At 43.5% G+C, this 25623-nt stretch overlaps 1 protein-coding gene across 1 annotated transcript; it reads right to left on the bottom strand.

Annotated features, from left to right (window-relative positions):
• Nucleotides 1-210: 210 nt before the first annotated feature.
• On the bottom strand, nt 211-23767 carry EEF1A2 (eukaryotic translation elongation factor 1 alpha 2). Its single transcript, XM_063459554.1, has 8 exons — nt 23634-23767; nt 14862-15029; nt 8941-9120; nt 7421-7717; nt 4598-4748; nt 1991-2247; nt 1430-1664; nt 211-567 (listed from the first exon to the last, which is right to left on the bottom strand). Exons 2-8 carry the CDS (start codon nt 15003-15005, stop codon nt 440-442), a joined length of 1392 nt encoding a protein of 463 aa, XP_063315624.1. The 5' UTR covers nt 15006-15029; nt 23634-23767; the 3' UTR covers nt 211-439.
• Nucleotides 23768-25623: the final 1856 nt, after the last annotated feature.

The following is a 25623-nucleotide window of genomic DNA, read 5'->3' as shown; positions in this document are numbered from 1 at the left end:
AGGTTTGTTCAGAGAACCATACTGGAACTTTACATTTAATACCTTTTTGTTTCTGTGCAAATTACAGAGTGTGGATGTTATAAAGATTTCTTTCTAAAGCTGTTTCTTATAACAAGTTGATTGGTAAAAAGTACTTTGGTGGAACATTGCTGTACAGGCACAATTAGATTACAACTCTCCCCGACCTGTTTGAAATAAACCACGACAGTCTCACATGACAGATGCGGTACCGGTTTAATTGGTAAAATGGACACTATGGGTCACACAGTGGGGGCATGCTTTTCCTCTTAAAGAATTTCCACTGGACTTTAATGGTGAGCATCCAGTCGTTAACGTAAAGGCTTTTACAAGCAGATGGGTTGACGTGCACTTCAAAGGGAAGGCGGCGGACCCTTTCGGTGGGGCAGGGCTTGTGCACCAGACGCAGGGAGCCTGCGATTCATTTGCTAGCTTTCTGGGCTTTCTGTGCAGATTTCGTGACTTTGCCGGCACCACCACTTTTCTTCTCCACACTTTTGATGACGCCCACGGCCACCGTCTGCCTCATGTCCCGTACGGCAAAGCGCCCTGTGAGAGATAAATCGAAGAAATATCAGCTCCCTACAGACTGCCACACTCTCTCTGTTACTCCACTAGCTGACAAGTCATCTCCTCCACGGGGCACAATTTAGGACTTTAATAAGATCACCTATAAGTCTAAAATACCTATAAGTCTAAGATGACGGTTTTAAAAATGTGAATGCTTTACCAAATATGTTCCCCATCAGAAAACAACCCCAAATGTTTACATTTTGTCTTCAAGTAAGTGGTATGGTCCAATACGATGCAGCTTCTTACATAGTAAATGGTTTGGTCCAAATTACAGTTTACAATAGGCCCTCTGAATATGTTTTGACCCTACAGATTTCGATTCAATCAACTCTAGAAATTAATAAATGTTGTATCCCTATAAGTTTAGGTGTGAAACCCCAGTCGTCAATGTGGTTTATTCACTCAAGAGCCAACTGCAGCAAATTAAATAACATCTTGAACTTTGAGATAAAAATAGCCACGGTGAAGTGGGAACATTTTTCTAAATCAGCTTTTACTATGAGGTGTTAAGTAAGAAAAAACCCAAAATGTATCACTATGCAAAATAATTGTTATGCTGCACCTAACTAGCTCTTCTCCTCAGTAAGCACTGGCTGCGGTGCGACTTATCTTAGACAGACAATAAGAGAGATTTACACGTTGAAATAATACTTACTGACTTTAGATGTGTTTTGGTTTGTTAAAGGAAGCCTTCTTGTCTTTTGATGAGTTTAATGTAAGAGGAATAAGATAGTACCACAGCCTTAAATATTATTGTTCATACATGGTTAAAAGGTGGGCCATAGTTAATGGGAGATGATGAACCAGTAAGTCCTCTACTAAAGAGGTAAGTGCTTACCAAGAGGTGGGTATTGTGAGAAGCTTTCTACACACATTGGCTTTCCAGGAATCATCTCTACGATGGCAGCATCTCCGGATTTTAGGGCCTTTGGATTGTCTTCCAGTTTCTTCCCGGATCGACGGTCGATCTTTTCCTTTAGCTCTGCAAATTTGCAGGCAATGTGTGCAGTGTGGCAATCGATCACTGGAGAGTAACCTGCACTGATCTGGCCAGGATGGTTTAAGATGATAACCTAAAGGGAACGGATAAGAGAAGTGGCCATTGGTTATTTAGTTATTGGGTTTATCAGAATCTGTTTGTGTACAGGATTATATATCAATTGAGATAATTCACTGACTGCCTGAAAAATGGGAACTGGTTGAGATCTGAAGAGGACATCACAGCCTAGCAGCCGAGGATCCTCTAGTCTCTCATGATGAAAAAAGGTATTTATGTTTAAAATTTAAAAAGCTATTTATACCAGTGCAAAGTAGAGACAAACCAGTAACAAATGTTTATAAAACATATATAAGAGGGTCAGTTTTAGCACATAAAGTCTACTTAAGTATTTCTTCTAACCTGTGAGGTGAATTGGGCAGCTTCTTGAGGTGGGTCGGCCTTGCTGTCACCACACACGTTGCCTCGGCGGATGTCTTTGACAGAAACATTCTTGACATTGAATCCCACATTGTCTCCGGGAAGGGCTTCGCTGAGAGCCTCATGGTGCATCTCCACAGACTTCACCTCTGTTGTGATATTCACTGGAGCAAACGTTACCACCATGCCTGGTCTCAGGATGCCAGTCTCAACTCGGCCCACAGGGACTGTACCAATTCCTAAAGGACAAAGAGGGCAAAGTAAAAAAAGAAAGGAGAACAACATGAAATATAGGTTAGATAGTTGAGGAACTGTCTTTTAAATATATTTTTCAAACCATGTGGTAATTTTTTCAATACAACAATACATACTGTCCAATTTCAATGCATATCCCAAGATGGCTCACATTGAAAAATCACTAAACTCTGTGTCCCAAAATAGTTCACCTTGAACATCATTAAACTACATGCCCAACGACGGCTCACCTCGAAAATCACTAAACTACATGTCCCAGGGAGCCCACCTCAAATATCACTAAACTACATGTCACATAATGAATCACCTCAAACATCATTAAACTACATGTCCTACCATAGGTCACCTCGAACATCCCTAAACTACATATTGCATGAAAGCCCACCTCGGACATTATTAAACTACATATCCCATAATAGCCAACCTCAAACATTACTAAACTACATGTCCCATGATAGCCCACCTCAAACATCATTAAACTACGTGTCCTACGATAGGTCACCTCGAACATACCTAAACTACATATCCCATGATGGCCCACCTCGGACATTGTTAAACTACATGTCCCATGATAGCCAACCTTGAACATCACTAAACTACATGTCCCATGATAGCCCACCTCAAACATCATTAAACTACGTGTTCTACGATAGGTCACCTCGAACATACCTAAACTACATATCCCATGATAGCTCACCTCGGACATTATTAAACTACGTGTCCTACGATAGGTCACCTCGAACATCCCTAAACTACATGCCCCATGATAGCTCACCTCAAACATTACTAACCTACATGTCCCATGATAGCCCACCTCAAACATCATTAAACTACGTGTTCTACGATAGGTCACCTCGAACATACCTAAACTACATATCCCATGATAGCTCACCTCGGACATTATTAAACTACGTGTCCTACGATAGGTCACCTTGAACATCACTAACCTACATGTCCTATGATAGCCCACCTCAAACATCACTTCACTATATGTCCTATAATAGCTTACCTCAAACATCACAAAACTACATGTCCTATGATAGCCCACCTCAAACATCACTAAACTACATGCGCCATGTTAGCTCATCTCGGACATCATTAAACTACATGTGCTATGTTAGCTCACCTCAAACATCACTAAACTACATGTCCCATGATAGCTCATCTCAGACATCACTAAACTACATGTCCCATGAAGATAGCTCACCTCAAACATCACTAAACTACATGTCCCATAAGGATAGCTCACCTCAAACATCACTAAACTACATGTCCCATGAAGATAGCTCACCTCAAACATCACTAAACTACATGTCCCATGAAGATAGCTCACCTCAAACATCACTAAACTACATGTCCCATAAGGATAGCTCACCTCAAACATCACTAAACTACATGTCCCATGAAGATAGCTCACCTCAAACATCACTAAACTACATGTCCCATGAAGATAGCTCACCTCAAACATCACTAAACTACGTGTCTCATGAGAGCTCACCTCTAATCCATTGCCCTTCCTCTCCAACTCCTAGCCTAGTAGCTAAAACCACTCTGGCGATCTTCTACACTAAATTTATAGTTGGCAATCATATTCCTCAAATAGAAAGTGAATATGAAGAATATTAGATGACTCATTCAATTTCACAAGCATACTCTTCTGAAGTCTAGTTCATACGTGTTTCCAACCTTGTCTGAGTGATCTGACATTGGGAGGTACTACAGCATGCAGCCCCATGCCAGCCATTTCTGGCATCTTCAGCCCCCTTAAAAGTCACGGCTAGAGATATTGCCAGGCCCGCTGGTCTGTCTAGTTACGGCTTACCCGGTGCACGTTGTCTTGGTTATATCAATATGTCAGGTCTTATGGCGTCTGCTAGTATTCCCATGATGTTTATGGTTTTTGTAGGTTTTTTTCATACAACAAATGAAAATTCTCTCTTTTTTTTCTTTGAACCAATTTGACATTATTTTAAGCAGTTTTGCACCATTTTAGTGAGAAACAAACAAACAAAAAAGACCCCGGCAGCCCTCTACTCTGAAAAGAGCTTGCGTTTACAAAATTCCATTCTTGATTGAGCAATCCTAAATTCAGCCATCGGACCCAGACTTGTGAAAAGCTACAATATCATAATCACCATATCTACGTATTTATTCCACAGCATTTATCTAAGACTCCGTCATGAAGCGCTTATGAAGTGCAAATTGTGTCATTGGCATTGTGGCACAGATAAACTGATCTCCAAAAATGAAAACATGAACTATGACTACAATATAAATAAGAACTATAAGTAGATGTTCTACAGAAACTGCAAATAACCAGCACGTGGACCTTACCGCCAATTTTGTAGACATCCTGCAGGGGGAGTCGCAGAGGTTTGTCTGTTGGGCGAGTTGGTGGAAGGATGGTATCGAGCGCCTCTAGCAGTGAAACGCCGTTAGCATTTCCTTCTTTCCTCTCCACCTTCCATCCTTTAAACCACGGCATCTACGGGACGAGAGAATGATTTACTACGTAAAATTGAGAGTCTCCCCGAGCTGGGCCTTACTCACTGAACTGTGAGTTGGAGCAAATTGAAATATGAAGGGCCAAGTGCAAGCTAGGATACAGCTCACTATAGCAGAGCTGGAGAGGGGTTTTCAGGGTTTGGTAAATATTCTCCTATATACAGGAGTACAGATAGTATTACTCAGTCTAACCCGATCTTCGTTACTATACAGACACATATTATAAACATCCTACATACAGGTGTACAGATAGTATCACTCATTATAACCTGATCTTCGTTATGGACATATATTATAATCACCATATACATAGCTGTATTATAAAGTATCATTATATACAGATTATATATCGAGAGGTGGACCCTGTACTGCAATGCACTATATAGACGTTAATGGTTTATTTTGAGTTAAAACTCTGATCATGCATCACAAAAAGTATGAATCAAACAACTCATACCCCACCGGTTTCCAGGAATATACCGACATTGCGGCCTCTTATGAAGTAAGAATCTATTAAAACCCATTGAGAGGAGGCAGAAATAAAGCCCATGTTTGGTTGTCTGGGGGGGCCTGAATTCCAGAAAGGTCCTGCTGGCACCGAGCCTCTGTCTTTTTATAACTGACTTTATGGGATCTGATGAGCAAGGAATGTCCTGGACCTGCCAGAGTCTTTCTGATGAGTCAGGGGCACACACATCTAAATGAAGATTAAAGAAGGGGGTTGTGGAACGTTTAACTCCGGTAAAGTGCTTTCTAGGACAAAATCCTTCTGTCGGGTTCTTTCATTTATACGCACAAGAGTGCACACTTGCAGGAGTGTATGAAGAAGCAAGCCCTACTTATTCCCTAACCTTAAAATATCATAAATTTAACGGAACACTCTGTATACATGTATTTCTAAAGCTGTAGTGTTTTCTCCAATATTCAGGTTAACACTCCCCCCCCCCCCCCACATAATTAAATAAATAAGGTTTAATTAGCTTTAGTTCCCTGTAGTATTGCCACTGTCGCTGCTCCTACCCTGGCTAAGAACATTCTTACAGAAGTACTGGGGTGGTTAGTGTACATGAGCAGCAGTTCTTGCTCTGCGCCAATCAGTATCTGCTTATAGAGATGCATTGCATGTCCTCATAGAGATAGATTGAAGCTCCCGTGCCATGGACCTTTGTAGAGGCTTGAAGGCCAGCCTCCTACACACAGACTTTGGGCATGGGTTACTGTGGGCAGGGGTATGAGGGCCCCTGAAGCTTACTGTGCTTCCCAGCTGGACTTGAGTACCTCTGGAGATCACCTTGGCCTGTTTCACACATTGAATGCTGGACCAGGAGATACCCTGAAACACTCTGGAACTGTTACTCTAACTGGGACTCCGCCAAGGTCTGGTGAATCTTTAAGCAGGTATTGCTCACTCACCAGACTTCCAAATAGAGAGCTATTTGAATGGAAGCTTGAAGAGGCAAGGAGGTATCGGAGGATACCTGGGACTTGAGAGTGCTTCCGTCACCGGAGATCTGGGAACCCTTTTGTGAGACTGGGACTAAACCGCTGGAAGCCTAGAACTCCTCACCAGATCGGTGAATAGCAGCTGTGACGGTAGTCACCATCACCTGGAGTTTCATAAGGACACTTTATGTAGGACCCTAGACTATCCTATGTCTAAGTCACCCTGTGCCCATTATAGGTGCAGGGTGTGAATTGTTGTTTTATTGTTTTGTTAAATGTTTTGTGTGCTCTCCTGTCCTGCTGGTGCTTGCTACCACCTAGATGGATTTGGCTGTGAAGCCTGTACAGCACCACCTATTGTAGCAACAGCTGTATGAACTACCTGAATAGCAAGGCTTGTTAATTTGCATAATAATGTCGATTTGCATATTGTTAATTCTGCAGGCAGGAGAGATATTTTGTCTTCCCCACCCTTTATAAATATATTATGATGGTATAATTCCCTGTATGTTTTCTGACATATTTTGGTTATTTGTATTTTATTAAGTTTGTCACAGCAAGCTTGATGTAATAAGCATATGAGCTATAGCTCTTGTATTTATAGGATCTGGACTGACCTTTAGGATCAGTCTGATATGTAATTGATGGAGGTGACACCTGAACGATTGAGGTTTTTTGGGTCTTTTGCCGGTTCTCAGAATTATCTGTTTACGTGAACACTGCCTTTTTATAGGTTCTGGTAGTTAGTGCCCCTTGAAGTGCTATTTAGGTAGAGTTAGCAGATTGCCCCTCATTGTTCCTTTAGTGTGAGTGAGATGGCTGTTGTGCAGATGAAAAATACCAGCCAATCAGGAAGAGAGTCGAGCGGCCAAATGCATGCTCGGGATGAGGCCTAATGCATGCTAGGTCTTATAGTCACATCACAGTTACTGAATATGTCAAGCCGTTATTGAAGCAGCTAACAATGAAATATATATATATAGATCTTTAATTTTGCTTTAATGCATTAACTTGGCTCCACAACATGTAAGTGCATCACTCACCAAGAAGCTAACCTAGGAGTTAATTTGGTTAAGGGGGACGTGTGGAGAATTAACAATGAAATCGATGATTTTACATGCTTAGTTTTTTCTTGCTAAAACTATGTCTTGTCAATGGCAGATAATTTCAAGTCCACATCTATTGTTACCGACCTGATTTCCCACTTACATTGGGAGATGGTTCGAGCATGTTGTCTCCATGCCAGCCAGAGATTGGCACAAATGGAACAGTGGAAGGGTTGTAGCCGATCTTCTTGATGTAGGCGCTAACTTCTTTCACAATTTCATCGTAGCGTTTCTCGCTGTACGGCGGCTCGGTGGAGTCCATTTTATTGATGCCCACTATCAGCTGTTTTACTCCCAAGGTGTAGGCCAGTAGGGCGTGCTCACGAGTCTGCCCATTCTTCGAGATACCGGCTTCAAATTCACCCACCCCGGCAGCCACAATCAACACCGCACAGTCTGCCTGGAGGGGGAGTGGAGACAATGTGTATGAGAGTTTATCTTATAGACATGTCTTTCATACAACAGGAAGACGGATCTCGACAAATTACATAAGGACAAATACAAACACAGAATCAAGGCAAGGAGGACTTTTTATTTCTAATTTGGGCCTAAGGAAGAGTTCTGAAGACCCCCAAATATACATTATTTAGTTTTACACATATTAATTATAAACAATAAATGCTGCCGCCAGACTGATTTTCCTCTCCTGTTGCTCCTCTCACACCTCTCCCCTCTGTCAGTCCTTACATTGGCTTCCTGCATTCTATAGGAGTCAATTCAAAGTACTAAATCGCACCTATAAAGCACTGACCAATTCTAGCCCCTCTTATATCTCTTCCCTTATCCATAGGTATGCCCCTTCTCGGTCTCTCCGCTCTGCCTGTGACCTTCTCCTGTCCGCTGCTCGCACCGGTACGGCCAACTCGCACTTGCAGGACTTCTCACGGGTGGCACCTTTCCTTTGGAATAGCCTGCCTACAACCAGCAAGCTCTCTCCTAGTCTTCAATCATTTAAAAAGTGCCTCCAAACACATCTCTTTAGGAAAGCGTATGACCTCCCAGAGTAACCTCTACCTCACATACCTGTCTCTTGCTCTCTCCTAAAGGGCAGCACTCTATTCTCTCCTCCAGCTCTGCTTCACTCCCACCTTGTTTGATTGCTACCTCCTGTCCTTTTGTGTTTTACGGCCCACCTCGTTTGAGCAGGGCCCTGTTTAAGCTATTGTTCCTGTAAGTTTTTGTAATTGTCTCATTTATTGTTAAATCTCCTCCTTTGATAATATTGTAAAGCGCTACGGACTATGCTGGCGCTATATAAATACCAGTAATTATAATAAATAACCTTAAAAAACTATTCTACAAAATGATCAGATATTGTGCTAAGCTCACACTAGGTAACAGACACTGGATCTATGACAAGGGACCCCAAAAAACGACCATTCTGCTAAGAATTTTAAAATCTTTCCCGAGAAGATAAAACATGCTTCAACCCTCGCCCTAAACGGCCTAACTAGTGAAAATTTACAGACAGGAATCCTGTAGCCTGTATCGAGTACTGCCTCTCACTCACTTAGACATTCATCACGGAGTAAACACAGAATATTTTGCAATGAAGAGTGCCATATGAGCAACGTTTCGGATTATCTAGGTAACATGCACAGCCATAAATCCTGTGTTTGGCACCTGTGAGGTCCCCGTGATCATGTTCTTAATGAAGTCGCGATGTCCTGGGGCGTCGATGATTGTGATGTAATATTTGGTCGTCTCAAACTTCCACAAAGAGATATCGATTGTGATTCCTCTCTCCCGCTCTGCCTTTAACTTATCCAGAACCCACGCGTACTTAAAGGATCCCTTCCCCATCTGTCAAAAAAAAAAACAGGTACATGAGTCAGTGCCGCTCGAGTGCTCTGTCTCTGCAATAAACACTGAGGGAATTTCGATTTCAAATTTAAACACAATAAACCCAGGCTGGAAAATGACGTCAAATTGGAGAGTTTTTCAAATTAAACTATTTCGGTCTACAATTGGCAATTCACTCATAAAGTCTTCATAATTCATGATTTAGTGAATAATCCCTATTGGTTCATATTTAATCACAACAAATTATTAAATTTTGTACAAGGCATTGTAAGCTAAATACAGCTATTTAACAGTTTGGGTGCCAAAGCAGGACAGCATCTAGTTTATATTTATTTTATGCCAGCAACCAAGTGGTTTAATGAGAATATTTACTGCATAATTAAATCTGATTTTTTAAATAAATCATTTTGGGACTAATCCGGCAGTGAAATCAGTTAAACCAGTTCCCTTGAATTTCACATTCGTTTTGCTGTTAATTATAGGACATGTTTTCCCATCAGTGTGATCAACAATGGGTTAAATAATGCCCTGTGCTGGGCTCCCCCCGCCCTCGTGCCGAGCTCCATTTCGAAGTCTTGTGGTGCCGAGCGGACAGCGTGCCCTCTGAGTGCTCAAAGAAAATGGAGGCTCTCATTACATCCTGGCAGAGGGAGCAGTCTTTGAGGCCTCGGCTCTCAGCTGCTAGACACCATCACTGCAAGTCTGTCCTGTAGGATTATCACACACTGACAGGGTTACCCAGTAAACTGTGCACTGCCAAGGATTCAAAGTCAATTTTATGTTTTAGTCCAAAATGGTCAATTCAGAAAAATTCTCCAGGTCACGTGTTTCCATCTCAGCTAGTTTGGCCTGGGTCACACTTTAGGGTGAAAAAATTCTGATGGTGTCCCAGGTACCAGTTCAGTACATCTGGCACTATCACCCCACACCCCCGCCTCACCGCTTGGGTAGCCAGACCCACCACATTTTGCTGAAGGGTTGTGCATGAAAAGCACTGACCACACGTGTAGCACGCATGTTCTCAAGGACTCAAATCCTTTTATTCATTAAGTAGAACCTTCACTGATAATTCTACATATTCAAAGGCAGACCTTTTCATACACCGTCCAACAATACGAGGAAGAGAGAGTGTGTGTGAAAAACATGGTGAAATAATGACCTTGCAATCTCTGGCTCCACACACTATATCGCCCCCCTACGGGTACCGTGTTTTCTTGAACATTTTTTAACGCATCTATATGATGGACATAAACAAGACAACAAATGGTGATAGTGGTATGAGGCACATATTGGTGTTAATATATTAGTATGGGGTCTGTATTGGTTATAGCATGCAAGTATGGGGTCTGTAGTGGTTATAGCATGCAAGTATGGGGTCTGTAGTGGTTATAGCATGCAAGTATGGGGTCTGTAGTGGTTACAGTATACAGGTACAGGGTCTGTAGTGGTTATAGTATGCTGGTATGGGGTCTGTAGTGGTTATAGCATGCAAGTATGGGATCTGTAGTGGTTATAGTATACTGGTATGGGGTCTGTAGTGGTTATAGTATACAGGTACAGGGTCTGTAGTGGTTATAGTATACAGGTACAGGGTCTGTAGTGGTTATAGTATACTGGTATGGGGTCTGTAGTGGTTATAGCATGCAAGTATGGGATCTGTAGTGGTTATAGTATACTGGTATGGGGTCTGTAGTGGTTATAGTATACAGGTACAGGGTCTGTAGTGGTTATAGTATACAGGTACAGGGTCTGTAGTGGTTACATTATACAGGTACAGGGTCTGTAGTGGTTATAGCATGCAAGTATGGGGTCTGTAGTGGTTATAGCATGCAAGTATGGGGTCTGTAGTGGTTATAGCATGCAAGTATGGGGTCTGTAGTGGTTACAGTATACAGGTACAGGGTCTGTAGTGGTTATAGTATGCTGGTATGGGGTCTGTAGTGGTTATAGCATGCAAGTATGGGATCTGTAGTGGTTATAGTATACTGGTATGGGGTCTGTAGTGGTTATAGTATACAGGTACAGGGTCTGTAGTGGTTATAGTATACAGGTACAGGGTCTGTAGTGGTTACATTATACAGGTACAGGGTCTGTAGTGGTTATAGCATGCAAGTATGGGGTCTGTAGTGGTTATAGCATGCAAGTATGGGGTCTGTAGTGGTTACAGTATACAGGTACAGGGTCTGTAGTGGTTATAGTATGCAAGTATGGGGTCTGTAGTAGTTATAGTATACTGGTATGGGGTCTGTAGTGGTTACAGCATACAGGTACAGGGTTTGTAGTGGTTATAGTATGCAAGTATGGGGTCTGTAGTGGTTATAGTATACTGGTATGGGGTCTGTAGTGGTTATAGTATACCGGTATGGGGTCTGTAGTGGTTATAGTATACAGGTACAGGGTCTGTAGTGGTTATAGCATGCAGGTACAGGGTCTGTAGTGGTTATAGCATGCAAGTATGGGGTCTGTAGTGGTTACAGTATACAGGTACAGGGTCTGTAGTGGTTATAGTATGCAAGTATGGGGTCTGTAGTGGTTATAGTATGCTGGTATAGGGTCTGTAGTGGTTATAGTATGCTGGTATGGGGTCTGTAGTGGTTATAGTATACAGGTACAGGGTCTGTAGTGGTTACATTATGCTGGTATGGGGTCTGTAGTGGTTATAGTATACAGGTACAGGGTCTGTAGTGGTTATAGTATGCTGGTATGGGGTCTGTAGTGGTTATAGTATACTGGTATGGGGTCTCTAGTGGTTATAGTATACAGGTACAGGGTCTGTAGTGGTTACAGTATGCTGGTATGGGGTCTGCAGTGGTTATAGTATACTGGTATGGGGTCTCTAGTAGTTACAGTATGCTGGTATGGGGTCTGTAGTGGTTATAGTATACTGATAGAAGGTTTGTAGTGGTTATAGTATACAGGTATAGGGTCTGTAGTGGTTATAGTATACTGATAGAGGGTTTGTAGTGGTTATAGTATACTGGTAGAAGGTTTGTAGTGATTATAGTATGCTGGTATGCTGTAGTGGTTATAGTATACTGGTATGGGGTCTGTAGTGGTTATAGTATACAGGTACAGGGTCTGTAGTGGTTACAGTATTCTGGTATGGGGTCTGTAGTGGTTATAGTATACTGGTATGGGGTCTCTAGTGGTTACAGTATGCTGGTATGGGGTCTGTAGTGGTTATACTATACTGATAAAAGGTCTTTTGTGGTTATAGTATACTGATAGAAGGTTTGTAGTCGTTATAGTATACAGGTATAGGGTCTGTAGTGGTTATAGTATACTGATAGAGGGTTTGTAGTGGTTATAGTATACTGGTAGAAGGTTTGTAGTAGTTATAGTATACAGGTACAGGGTCTGTAGTGGTTATAGTATGCTGGTATAGGGTGTGTAGTGGTTATAGTATACTGGTATGAGGTCTGTAGTGGTTATAGTATACAGGTACAGGCTTTGTAGTGGTTATAGTATGCTGGTATGGGGTCTGTAGTGGTTATAGTATACTGGTATGGGGTCTGTAGTGGTTATAGTATACAGGTATGGTATGGGGTCTGTAGTGGTTATAGTATACAGGTACAGGGTTTGTAGTGGTTATAGTATGCTGGTATGGGGTCTGTAGTGGTTATAGTATACTGATAGAAGGTTTGTAGTGGTTATAGTATACAGGTATAGGGTCTGTAGTGGTTATAGTATACTGATAGAGGGTTTGTAGTGGTTATAGTATACTGGTAGAAGGTTTGTAGTGGTTATAGTATACAGGAATAGGGTGTGTAGTGGTTATAGTATGCTGGTATAGGGTGTGTAGTGGTTATAGTATACTGGTATGAGGTCTGTAGTGGTTATAGTATACAGGTACAGGGTTTGTAGTGGTTATAGTATGCTGGTATGGGGTCTGTAGTGGTTATAGTATACTGGTATGGGGTCTGTAGTGGTTATAGTATACAGGTACAGGGTCTGTAGTGGTTACAGTATTCTGGTATGGGGTCTGTAGTGGTTATAGTATACTGGTATGGGGTTAGTAGTGATTATACTATACTGATAAAAGGTCTATTGTGGTTATAGTATACTGATAGAAGGTTTGTAGAAGTTATAGTATACAGGTACAGGGTCTGTAGTGGTTATAGTATTCAGGTACAGGGTGTGTAGTGGTTATAGTATGCTGGTATGGGGTCTGTAGTGGTTATAGTATACTGATATGGGGTCTGTAGTGGTTATAGTATACAGGTACAGGGTCTGTAGTGGTTACAGTATGCTGGTATGGGGTCTCTAGTGGTTATACTATACTGCTAAAAGGTCTATTGTGGTTATAGTATACTGATAGAAGGTTTGTAGTGGTTATAGTATACAGGTATAGGGTCTGTGGTGGTTATAGTATACTGATAGAGGGTTTGTAGTGGTTATAGTATACTGGTAGAAGGTTTGTAGAAGTTATAGTATACAGGTACAGGGTCTGTAGTGGTTATAGTATACAGGTACAGGGTGTGTAGTGGTTATAGTATACTGGTATGAGGTCTGTAGTGGTTATAGTATACAGGTACAGGGTTTGTAGTGGTTATAGTATGCTGGTATGGGGTCTGTAGTGGTTATAGTATACTGATATGGGGTCTGTAGTGGTTATAGTATACAGGTACAGGGTCTGTAGTGGTTACAGTATGCTGGTATGGGGTCTCTAGTGGTTATACTATACTGCTAAAAGGTCTATTGTGGTTATAGTATACTGATAGAAGGTTTGTAGTGGTTATAGTATACAGGTATAGGGTCTGTGGTGGTTATAGTATACTGATAGAGGGTTTGTAGTGGTTATAGTATACTGGTAGAAGGTTTGTAGTGGTTATAGTATACTGACATGGGGTCTGTAGTAGTTATAGTATACTGACAGAAGGTTTGTAGTGGTTATAATATACTGACATGGGGTCTGTAGTGGTTATAGTATACTGATAGAAGGTTTGTAGTGGTTATAGTATACTGACATGGGGTCTGTAGTGGTTATAGTATACTGGATAGAAGGTTTGTAGTGGTTATAGTATACTGACATGGGGTCTGTAGTGGTTATAGTATACTGGATAGAAGGTTTGTAGTGGTTATAGTATACTGATAGAGGGTTTGTAGTGGTTATAGTATACTGGTAGAAGGTTTGTAGTGGTTATAGTATACTGACATGGGGTCTGTAGTAGTTATAGTATACTGACAGAAGGTTTGTAGTGGTTATAATATACTGACATGGGGTCTGTAGTGGTTATAGTATACTGATAGAAGGTTTGTAGTGGTTATAGTATACTGACATGGGGTCTGTAGTGGTTATAGTATACTGATAGAAGGTTTGTAGTGGTTATAGTATACTGACATGGGGTCTGTAGTGGTTATAGTATACTGGATAGAAGGTTTGTAGTGGTTATAGTATACTGACATGGGGTCTGTAGTGGTTATAGTATACTGATAGAAGGTTTGTAGTGGTTATAGTATACTGACATGGGGTCTGTAGTGGTTATAGTATACTGGATAGAAGGTTTGTAGTGGTTATAGTATACTGGTGTGGGGTCTGAATTTCTCCATAAGTCTGATAAACAATAACCATGTTCTTTTTATCTACTGAAATGGACTATTTTAGAAGTCTTAGAATGGATTGGCCAGAGAACAGTCTACATGGGGAGATGTGGCAAGACAGAACCCGTTACAGTCCATTTGATATGGAATTCCCAGCGATTATTCATTTCCGAGTAATTACACGTTTCACGCAATTTTACCTCGGCTGCCTCCTTCTCAAATTTCTCTATTGTCCTCTTGTCGATACCACCACATTTGTAGATGAGGTGCCCGGTGGTGGTGGACTTTCCAGAGTCGACATGTCCGATGACGACAATATTGATGTGTATCTTCTCCTTCCCCATTCTGCAGTCTTTGGGGGTAGAGATCTGTGGGAAAGGCAAAAAAAAGTCACTTTCAACTTCTCAACCAACTGCCCAACATACCGGGGCTGTAACATGAGACAGGGCAGCCAAGATCCAACTCATCTCTGACTCTGCTCTAACAGAGTGGTAGAACCCTGGGTTACCCAATCATGCTGAACAGGCAATATATAATATTCATTTATTTCAAGAAGGCGTGGGAAATATCGCCATACCACCCACATAAAAAGCATTAATCAATATGTGCCATATAATTAAGGGTTTTATTATTACTCAATAAGGAATTGTAGAGTAAAATGAGCGTTTTGGAGGATTTTTACAATGAGGCTGTTCTAGCTTAGAATTTGTAATGAATCATTTCACACTTTGCAATGAATGAACCCTAAAACCTCCGTATTCAGGAGAGCTCCCACCATGTATTATAATAAGCCTGCAGAATAGGGATGAATTGCATGCCCAATGAATAGACACAGTTCTGCCAAATACATAGACCCCACTCCCCCCCCCCCACCTCCCAAACAAAAATACCCCTCTCTGTCTCACCTAGATCAAAGATGTAATGTGAATTGTTAGTGTAGGGCTCAGCTAAGAGGTTTTGTTTTAACATGGCATCTGAGCTAACACTTTAATGGCCTTTGGAGCAGGGGTGGAACTACCAACAGTGCAGGCGGGCCCATCGCGTGACTGCAAATATACAACTTTCCACTTGTATGTGTGTCAGTGTCTGTGTGTGTGTATTGGCAGTCTGTGTGTATCTGTGTGTCAGTGTGTGTATCTGTGTGTCAGTGTGTCAGTGTCAGTCTTATTATCTGAGTTAGATTGTATGTGTCAATGTGTGTATCTGTGTGTCATTGTGTGTGTGTGTGTGTGTGTGTGTATATGGCAGTCTGTGTGTATCTATGTGTCAGTATTTGTGTATCTGTGTGTCAGTGTGTGTATGTGTGTTTTAGTGTGAAAGTGTCAGTCTTATTATCTGAGTTTGATTTTATGTGTCAATCTGTGTGTCAGTGTGTGTGTGTGTGTGTGTAAGTGTCAGTGTGAATCTAAATGTGTGTGTGTGTGTCAGTGTGTTAATATGTATGTCAATCTATGTAAGTATGTATGTGGCAGTGTATGTGTGTATGTGCATACATCCCAGCAATCAAACACCAACATAGCATGCACACACACCCCTGCAGTCAAACACAAATATTACATACAAACACACCCTGCATTCAAACGCTAAAATTATATACAAACAAACCCCTTCATTCAAACACCAATACTACACACAATTGTACACCCACATTTAAAAGCCAACACTACATACAAACACACCTCTGCTATCAAACACAAACCTTACATACAAACACACCTCTGCTATCAAACACAAACCTTACATATAAACACATTCCTGTGTTAAAATGCTAAAATTAGATACAAACACCTGTTCATTAAAACACCAATTCTACACACAAAAGCTAACATGTATTTAAGAAACCAACACTACATACAAGCACACCCCTGCATACAAACATAAACACAACACACAAGTATACCTTACCACATACAAATACACTCCCACATGCGCACACACATACTCTATACAAAAACATGCCTACATTCAAACGCACAAACACTGCTCATAAATACAACCCTGCAAGGATGGGAGAATGGTAGACCTCTGGCGGCAAAGCATTGTCGGAGTTGTACGACGATGGGAATCTATCTTTTGGCCACTCTTGCGCTAGAGGGGGCCCAAAATAATTTCTCGCACCAGGGCCCACATTAGTTCCCCCTCTGAACTGGAGTTATACTTATAACCTCCTGTTAATTCAACCTGCATGCTGGTTTGGGGTAGTGCGCAGGTTACTTCTATGTTGGCAAGACGAGGCATCGTGGGGAGTGTAATCTGTCAAAATCCTCCCCGGGAAAAATTACTAATTTATGGCGTGATAACGCAAGTCATGTGACTGCGTTCATCCTTGTACTGCTGGAAGGTCTATGGAGTGAAAACAGTAGAAAACCAAGCTTTTGAAAATGATTTTACCAGGGGCTGAGCAGATAGGAACATGTTAGGAGCGTTCTCATGATCAATATCCATGTTGGTATAGTGCAGGGATAGGCAGCCTTCACTTCTCCAGATGTTGTGGACTACATCCCCCATAATGCTCTTACACACATAATGCTGGCAAAGCATCATGGGAGGTGTAGTCCAAAACATCTGCAGAGCCGAAGGTTGCCTATGCCTGGTATAGTGCCACTGCTCTCCTGTCAGAGCTGTGCTGCGTTATATTTAGAAATGACATCACTTCTTTCTTTCAGATAATCTGATACCAATGAAACGGCGCTTGTCTGCAGGGAGGGAATCGTCGGTTCTGATCTAACGATCAGAAGAACTCTGTGGGTCTCAAAGAATCTGCACACCCCAATTTCACTTAAGGATGTATTCCCTAAAGTTAGAACTGAATGTGAATTCAAAGCAAATTTTTTTTAATTTAAGGTCAAAATAGCCAAAATTGGAAAAGAACTGCTTCCAGTTCGACTACTCGGTCCTTAAGTTTTAAATTCTCACTTTAGTTAATAACTGTGCTATTCTGTAGTTACACAGATATTTTGGGGACGCAGGGGCCTCCGCTTGACTGTTTCTGGATTATTATTCTTTTTTTATGATTTCTTTTCATTTTTCAAAATATTAAAATATAAAAAAAAAATCATATATAAATAAAATCAATACAACAAAAAATTCAAACTGTCAAATATTTTGCTAAATACTATATCATTTAAGAAGTTTAGCAAAAAATGTGAACTCATTAGGCGAGCTTATTAAAAAAAAATATTAAATGGAGGCCCTCATATGTAGGGTTAATTTATTATGTTTAACCATATCATTGCCAGTGTGGTCGAACGCTGCGTTACTCTGTGTTAAGTCTTTTTCACTGTCAAAGAATAACTGTTCTCAAATCCCAGGGCTGCCCTGAGCTCAGGTGAATACGCGATGGGTGCAGCCCATATGGCGAGCTCCGCTGGCCTCGATACGTGTTTATTGCCCTTGTTCACATCTAATGCCATCTATAAAAGGCAGGATGGCAGCAGATGGTCGAAGAGAAGAGAACGTACATGGGAGGAAAAGCGAATGGCACATCAGGGGCACATTGTATAAACAAGTGTCTCCTGGACACAAACCCAAATAGTACATATCTGTCTGTCTGTCTGTCTAATCCAGGGGGATATGATATGCCCTGGGTCATTTAATATCCACTTTAACCCATCTGTAGGTCAGAAACTGACAGATTCCACTGTTACTTGCTCTGTCTGCTATTAGCGGACAGTGCCAGCCGGTCTGTGCCAATCTGTCTGTCTGTGCCAATCTGTCTGTCTGTGCCAGCCTCTCTATACGAGTCAGTCTGTCCTCCATGTGGCAATAAGTAGACCATGCCCATTTATATCGCTACGTTGGTGCAGCTCTTAGTTTAAACCTTGGTCTCACTCTGACTGAGTCTGACAGTATATAGCTGTGTGTCTCTATATACCCCGGTCCTGTATATAGCTGTGTTTCTCTATATACCCCGGTCCTGTATATAGCTGTGTCTCTATATACCCTGGTCCTGTATATCTCTATATATCCTGGTCCAGTATAAAGCGGTGTTTCTCTATATACCCCGGTCCTGTATATAGCTGTGTGTCACTATATACCTCAGTCCTGTATATAGCTGTGTTTCTCTATATACCCCGGTCCTGTATATAGCTGTGTCTCTATATACCCTGGTCCTGTATATAGCTGTGTGTCTCTATATACCCCGGTCCTGTATATAGCTGTGTGTCTCTATATAGCCCGGTCCTGTATATAGCTGTGTCTCTATATGCCCCGGTCCTGTATATAGCTGTGTGTCTCTATATACCTCGGTCCTGTATATAGCTGTGTCTCAATATGCCCCGGTCCTGTATATAGCTGTGTGTCTCTATATATCCTGGTCCTGTATATAGCTGTGTGTCTCTATATACCTTGGTCCTGTATATAGCTGTGTTTCTCTATATACCCTGGTCCTGTATATAGCTGTGTGTCTCTATATACCTCGGTCCTGTATATAGCTGCGTTTCTCTATATACCCCGGACCTGTATATAGCTGTGTCTCTATCTAGCCTGGTCCTGTATATAGCTGTGTGTCTCTATATATCCTGGTCCTGTATATAGCGGTGTGTCTCTATATACACTGCTCCTGTATATAGCTGTGTGTCTCTATATACCCTGGTTCTGTATGTAGCTGTGTTTCTCTATATACCCCGGTCCTGTATATAGCTGTGTCTCTATGTACCCTGGTCCTGTATATAGCTGTGTGTCTCTATATACCCTGGTCCTGTATATAGCTGTGTGTCTCTATATACCCCGGTCCTGTATATAGCTGTGTGTCTCTATATACCCCGGTCCTGTATATAGCTGTGTGTCACTATATACCCTGGTCCTGTATATAGCTGTGTGTATCTATATAGCCTGGTCCTGTATATAGCTGTGTGTCTCCATTTACCCTGGTCCTGTATATAGCTGTGTGTCTCTATATACCCTGGTCCTGTATATAGCTGTGTGTCTCTATATACCCTGGTCCTGTATATAGCTGTGTGTCTCTATATACCCCGGTCCTGTATTTAGCTGTGTGTCTCGGTATACCCTGGTCCTGTATATAGCTGTGTGTCTCGATATACCCTGGTCCTGTATATAGCTGTGAGCCTCTATATACCCTGGTCCTGTATATAGCTGTGTGTCTCTATATACCCTGGTCCTGTATATAGCTGTGTGTCTCTATATACCCTGGTCCTGTATATAGCTGTGTCTCTATATACCCTGGTCCTGTATATAGCTGTGTGTCTCTATATACCCTGGTCCTGTGTATAGCTGTGTGTCTCTATATACCCTGGTCCCGTATATAGCTGTGTCTCTATATATCTCGGTCCTGTATATAGCTGTGTGTCTCTATATACCCCAGTCCTGTATATAGCTGTGTCTCTATATACCCTGGTCCTGTATATAGCTGTGTGTCTCTATATATCCTGGTCCTGTATATAGCTGTGTGTCTCTATATATCCTGGTCCTGTATATAGCTGTGTGTCTCTATATACCTTGGTCCTGTATATAGCTGTGTTTCTCTATATACCCTGGTCCTGTATATAGCTGTGTGTCTCTATATACCTCGGTCCTGTATATAGCTGCGTTTCTCTATATACCCCGGTCCTGTATATAGCTGTGTCTCTATCTAGCCTGGTCCTGTATATAGCTGTGTGTCTCTATATATCCTGGTCCTGTATATAGCGGTGTGTCTCTATATACACTGCTCCTGTATATAGCTGTGTGTCTCTATATACCCTGGTTCTGTATGTAGCTGTGTTTCTCTATATACCCCGGTCCTGTATATAGCTGTGTCTCTATATACCCCGGTCCTGTATATAGCTGTGTGTCTCTATATAGCCCGGTCCTGTATATAGCTGTGTCTCTATATGCCCCGGTCCTGTATATAGCTGTGTGTCTCTATATACCTCGGTCCTGTATATAGCTGTGTCTCAATATGCCCCGGTCCTGTATATAGCTGTGTTTCTCTATATACCCCGGTCCTGTATATAGCTGTGTCTCTATATACCCTGGTCCTGTATATAGCTGTGTGTATATCCTGGTCCTGTATATAGATGTGTGTCTCTATATACCCCGTTCCTGTATATAGCTGTGTGTCTCCATATAACCAGGTCCTGTATATAGCTGTATGTCTGTATATACCCAGGTCCTGTATATAGCTGTGTGTCTCTATGTACCCTGGTCCTGTATATAGCTGTGTGTCTCTATATACCCTGGTCCTGTATATAGCTGTGTGTCTCGATATACCCCGGTCCTGTATATAGCTGTGTGTCTCGATATACCCCGGTCCTGTATATAGCTGTGTGTCTCTATGTACCCTGGTCCTGTATATAGCTGTGTGTCTCTATATACCCTGGTCCTGTATATAGCTGTGTGTCTCTATATACCCCGGTCCTGTATATAGCTGTGTGTCTCTATATACCCTGGTCCTGTATATAGCTGTGTGTCTCTATATACCTGGGTTCTGTATATAGCTGTGTTTCTCTATATACCCCGGTCCTGTATATAGCTGTGTCTCTATATACCCTGGTCCTGTATATAGCTTTGTGTCTTTATATACCCTGGTCATGTATATAGCTGTGTGTCTCAATATACCCTGGTCCTGTATATAGCTGTGTGCCTCTATATACCCTGGCCCTGTATATAGCTGTATGTCCCTATATACCCCGGTCCTGTATATAGCTGTGTCTCTATATACCCCGGTCCTGTATATAGCTGTGTGTCTCTATATACCTCGGTCCTGTATATAGCTGTGTTTCTCTATATACCCCGGTCCTGTATATAGCTGTGTCTCTATATACCCTGTTCCTGTATATAGCTGTGTGTCTCTATATAGCCTGGTCCTGTATATAGCTGTGTCTCTATATACCCTGGTCCTGTATATAGCTGTGTGTCTCTATATACCCTGGTCCTGTATATAGCTGTGTGTCTCTATATACCCCGGTCCTGTATATAGCTGTGTCTCTATATACCCTGGTCCTGTATATAGCTTTGTGTCTCTATTTACCCTGGTCCTGTATATAGCTGTGTGTCTCTGTATACCCTGGTCCTGTATATAGCTGTGTGTCTCTATATACCCAGTTCCTGTATATAGCTGTGTGTCTCTATATACCCCGGTCCTGTATATAGCCTACCTTTGTATGTCTATCTATATCGTATGTATTTAAATGTATACCCAGCTATCTTCACGTCGTAATGTCTGTCTGTCCCCTGGTTCTGTCTTTGTCTGTCTGTCCATTCCCTCCTACGTTTAGCTGTCTTTACCAGTCTGTTTGTGTGTCCCTTGTGCTGTATACAGAGCTGTTTGTCTGTCGTCTTATCCTGTAGCTATCTGTCTCAGTATCTCCTCTCTCTTCATTCCCTGATTCTATATTTATCTGTTTGTCTGCTGGTGTTCTGTTTATCCGTCGGTCCGCTTGTCTGTGTTTTGCTTATTGTCGTATATGTCTGCCTGCCTGTCTGTCTGTGCTTGTGCTGTATTTGTCTGTCTGTCTGTTTGTTGCCTGTCTTTCTGTGGCTTTGTGAAGTATTTTTGGGGATACAATCCCTTCGCCCCCCCTTACCCCCCCACCCCCTTCCTTCCAGCCTTGAAGCTGAGATAACACAACAGATAATCACATACAAACAGAGAGAGCAAAGACTAAAATTCACACTGCAGGTAAAAACAATCCTCTACCCCTCGCCCCACAACCACTCGCCCCTCCAGCTTAAATCTCCCTGCTCAATTTTTTGGGTGGGAGGGGGGTGTTGTTGCAAATGCATTGTATAAACATCACTGTGTAGCTGTTGCGCAGGAAACTATTGCTGTCACTAAGTGATGCTGCAGGACTGACTGGGGGTGATAGCTGCAGGGCTGAGGGTGATAGCTGCTGAGGGAGCAGGGCTGAGGGTGATAGCTGCAGGGGGGAGCATGGCTGAGGGTGATAGCTGCAGAGGGAGCAGGGCTGAGGGTGATAGCTGCAGGGGGGAGCATGGCTGAGGGTGATAGCTGCAGAGGGAGCAGGGCTGAGGGTGATAGGTGCAGGGGGGAGCATGGCTGAGGGTGATAGCTGCAGGGGGGAGCGTGGCTGACTAGGGGGATAGCTGCAGGTGGAGCAAGGCTGACTGGGGGGGGGGATAGCTGCAGAGGGAGCAGGGCTGACTGGGGGGATAGCTACAGGTGGAGCAAGGCTGACTGGGGGGGGGGTAGCTGCAGAGGGAGCAGGGCTGACTGGGGGGGATAGCTACAGGTGGAATAGGGCTGAAGGTGATAGCTGCAGGGAGCAGGGCTGACTGGGGGGAGTAGCTGCAGGGCCGACTGGGGGTGATAGCTGCAGGCTTGGCAGGAGGGAGCTGAGTTAGCTAAGGGTGATACAGGCTTGGCAGGGCATACATGATTAGGGCATGGGGTACATAAGAAGGGCAGGTGGTATACGGTAACAGCAGGGGGTATATGTAAGGGCTGGGTGTATTATATGGTAACATTAGGGGGTACATAGTAAGATAGGGGGTACATGGTGACAGCAGGGGTACATGTAAGGGCAGGGGTTACATGGTTACAGCAGGGTGGACATGGTTACATCAGGGAGTACATGGTAACAGCAGGGGGTACATGTTAACAGCAGGGTGTACATGGGAAGGGCAGGGGTACATGGTTACAGCAGGGGGTACATGCTAAAAGCAGGGGGTACATGTTAACAGCAGGGGAAGGGCAGGGGTACATGGTTACAGCAGGGGGTACATGGGAAGGGCAGGGGGTACATGGTGACAGCAAGGGGGTACATGCTAACAGCAGGGGGTACATGTTAACAGCAGGGGAAGGGCAGGGGTACATGGTTACAGCAGGGGGTACATGGGAAGGTTCGGGGGTACATGGTGACAGCAGGGGTACATGGTGACAGCAGGGGGTACGTGGGAAGGACAGGGGGTACATGGTAACAGCAGAGGGTATATGGGAAGGACAGGGGCACCAGGTGAATTGCCCCCATTAGGGCGGTGTGGGCATGGGGGAGAAGGCAGGGAGCTCTTACCTGGTAGCTGGGTTCTCAGACAGCAGGGGCTGCCGGTACCCACACAGGCTGTTTTATTTCTCCGGGAGGGGTCCACCTATTGACGGCCCCAGCGCAATGCAGTCACCCCTGCAACACAGCAATGCGGTACCGGGATCGGGGGGGGGGGGGGGGGGGGCGGGGAGGAGGCAGAGGGAGGGATGGACAGAATGAGAAAACCAGAGGGAGGAGGGGAGGATGAACATTAAACGGTTGAGAGACTAATACTCAGAATGAGAGGAATACAGAGGGAGGAGAGGGCACGAATTGAGGGGGTTCAGGAAAAAGGGGGGGGGGAAGAGGGGAGATTGTGATTGACACAGAGGGTAAACCTGAAGAAGAGAGAGAAGGAGGGAAGACACTAGGGGAGAGAATAGAAGGGGAGGGGGAGAAGTGAAGGAGGAGAGGGTACAATGGGGAGAGATGGAAGTAGAGGGGTACAATGGGGAGAGGGGGAGAAGTGGAAGTAGAGGGGTTACACTGGAGAGAGGGGGGAAGACATGGAAGTGAAGGAATTACACTGGGGAGAGGGGGAGAAGAGGCGGAAATAGAGGGTATAAAGAGGAGAGGGGGAAGACGTGAAAGTAAAGGGGTTACACTGGGGAGAGGGTGAGAAGTGGAAGTAGAAGGGTTACACTGGGGAGAGGGGGAGAAGTGGAAATAGAGGGGTTACACTGGGGAGAGGGGGAGAAGTGGAAGTAGAGGGGTTACACTGGGGAGAAGGGGGGAGAAGTGAAAGTAGAGAGGTTACACTGGGGAGAGGGGGAGAAGTGGAAGTAGAGAGGTTACAATGGGGAGAGGGGGAGAAGTGGAAGTAGAGAGGTTACACTGGGGAGAGGGGGAGAAATGGAAGTAGAGAGGTTACACTGGGGAAAGGGGGAGAAGTGGAAGTAGAGGGGTTACACTGGGGAGAGGGAAAAGTGGAAGTAGAGAGGTTACACTGGGGAGAGGGGGGAAGTGGAAGTAGAGGGGTTACACTGGGGAGAGGGGGGAAGTGGAAGTAGAGGGGTTACACTGGGGAGAGGGGGAGAAGTGGAAGTAGAGGGGTTACACTGGGGAGAGGGGGAGAAGTGGAAGTAGAGGGGTTACACTGGGGAGAGGGGGAGAAGTGGAAGTAGAGACGTTACACTGGGGAGAGGGGGAGAAGTGGAAGTAGAGAGGTTACACTGGGGAGAGGGGGAGAAGTGGAAGTAGAGAGGTTACACTGGGGAGAGGGGAGAAGTGGAAGTAGAGGGGTTACACTGGGGAGAGGGGGAAAAGTGGAAGTAGAGAGGTTACACTGGGGAGAGGGGGAAGTGGAAGTAGAGGGGTTACACTGGGGAGAGGGGGAGAAGTGGAAGTGTGATGTAATTCCAGTAAAATACAAGTTTAGCAGGCTAAGATTGCCACAAGGCATATGTATGTATATGTGTTTGTAGTATCAGTTAGTTAATTACACGTAGCTAAGATACTGTTATCACTGTACTGACCAGGTGCAGGAATGTAAGAACTGGAATTACGCGTCCCTCTCCTTTGTATCAGATGAGCCACGTGGTTAGACCGGATGGATGAGTTTAGACTCTATTTATTAAATAGGTTAAGGGTATGTGTGGGTGTAGTTAATTGTGGGAGGAGCTACAGTGCTATATAAGGAATGTACTCTATGTATTCAGTACTCAGACTTTGCTGTATTTTGGTGACGCTAGTCCCTCTGAGTCCCGATCGGTGATCCAATAAAGAATCTCTTCCTTCCTGAAGAAACCTGTGTCCATCTCTCTGTGCTTGGCTTCCGTCAGTTTCTCCGGTATCATTTGGTGCATTGGCCGGGAAGCTCATCGTTCAACGGTAGCTGAGAGGCAGAGGCGTGAGACGGTCTATCTTTGCCCACGTTCTCTACGGCTGCACCCCTGAACTTCTGCGTGGACCTCCCTTCGTCTCGGCGCCACTGGTCTGTTGTCCAGGAGATCATCGGCCTCTACGTGAGAAGTGCTGG

This window comes from Pelobates fuscus, chromosome 6 (genome assembly GCF_036172605.1).
Source record: "Pelobates fuscus isolate aPelFus1 chromosome 6, aPelFus1.pri, whole genome shotgun sequence".
In the NCBI taxonomy this organism is placed as follows: Eukaryota; Metazoa; Chordata; class Amphibia; order Anura; family Pelobatidae; genus Pelobates; species Pelobates fuscus.
The sequence above is the reverse complement of the archived record's forward strand: the minus strand, read 5'-3'. Positions and strand labels throughout refer to the sequence as shown.

What these genes read in the sequence shown, in the direction of transcription:
- EEF1A2 (XM_063459554.1), bottom strand. Translation starts at nt 15,005, where the DNA reads ATGGGGAAGGAGAAGATACACATCAATATTGTCGTCATCGGACATGTC. An exon ending in TGATCACGGGGACCTCACAG is followed by an intron (nt 7,718 to 8,940) that starts GTGCCAAACACA and finishes CTCCCCCTCCAG; the next exon opens with GCAGACTGTGCGGTGTTGAT. An exon ending in TGCTCGAACCATCTCCCAAT is followed by an intron (nt 4,749 to 7,420) that starts GTAAGTGGGAAA and finishes CTCGTCCCGTAG; the next exon opens with ATGCCGTGGTTTAAAGGATG.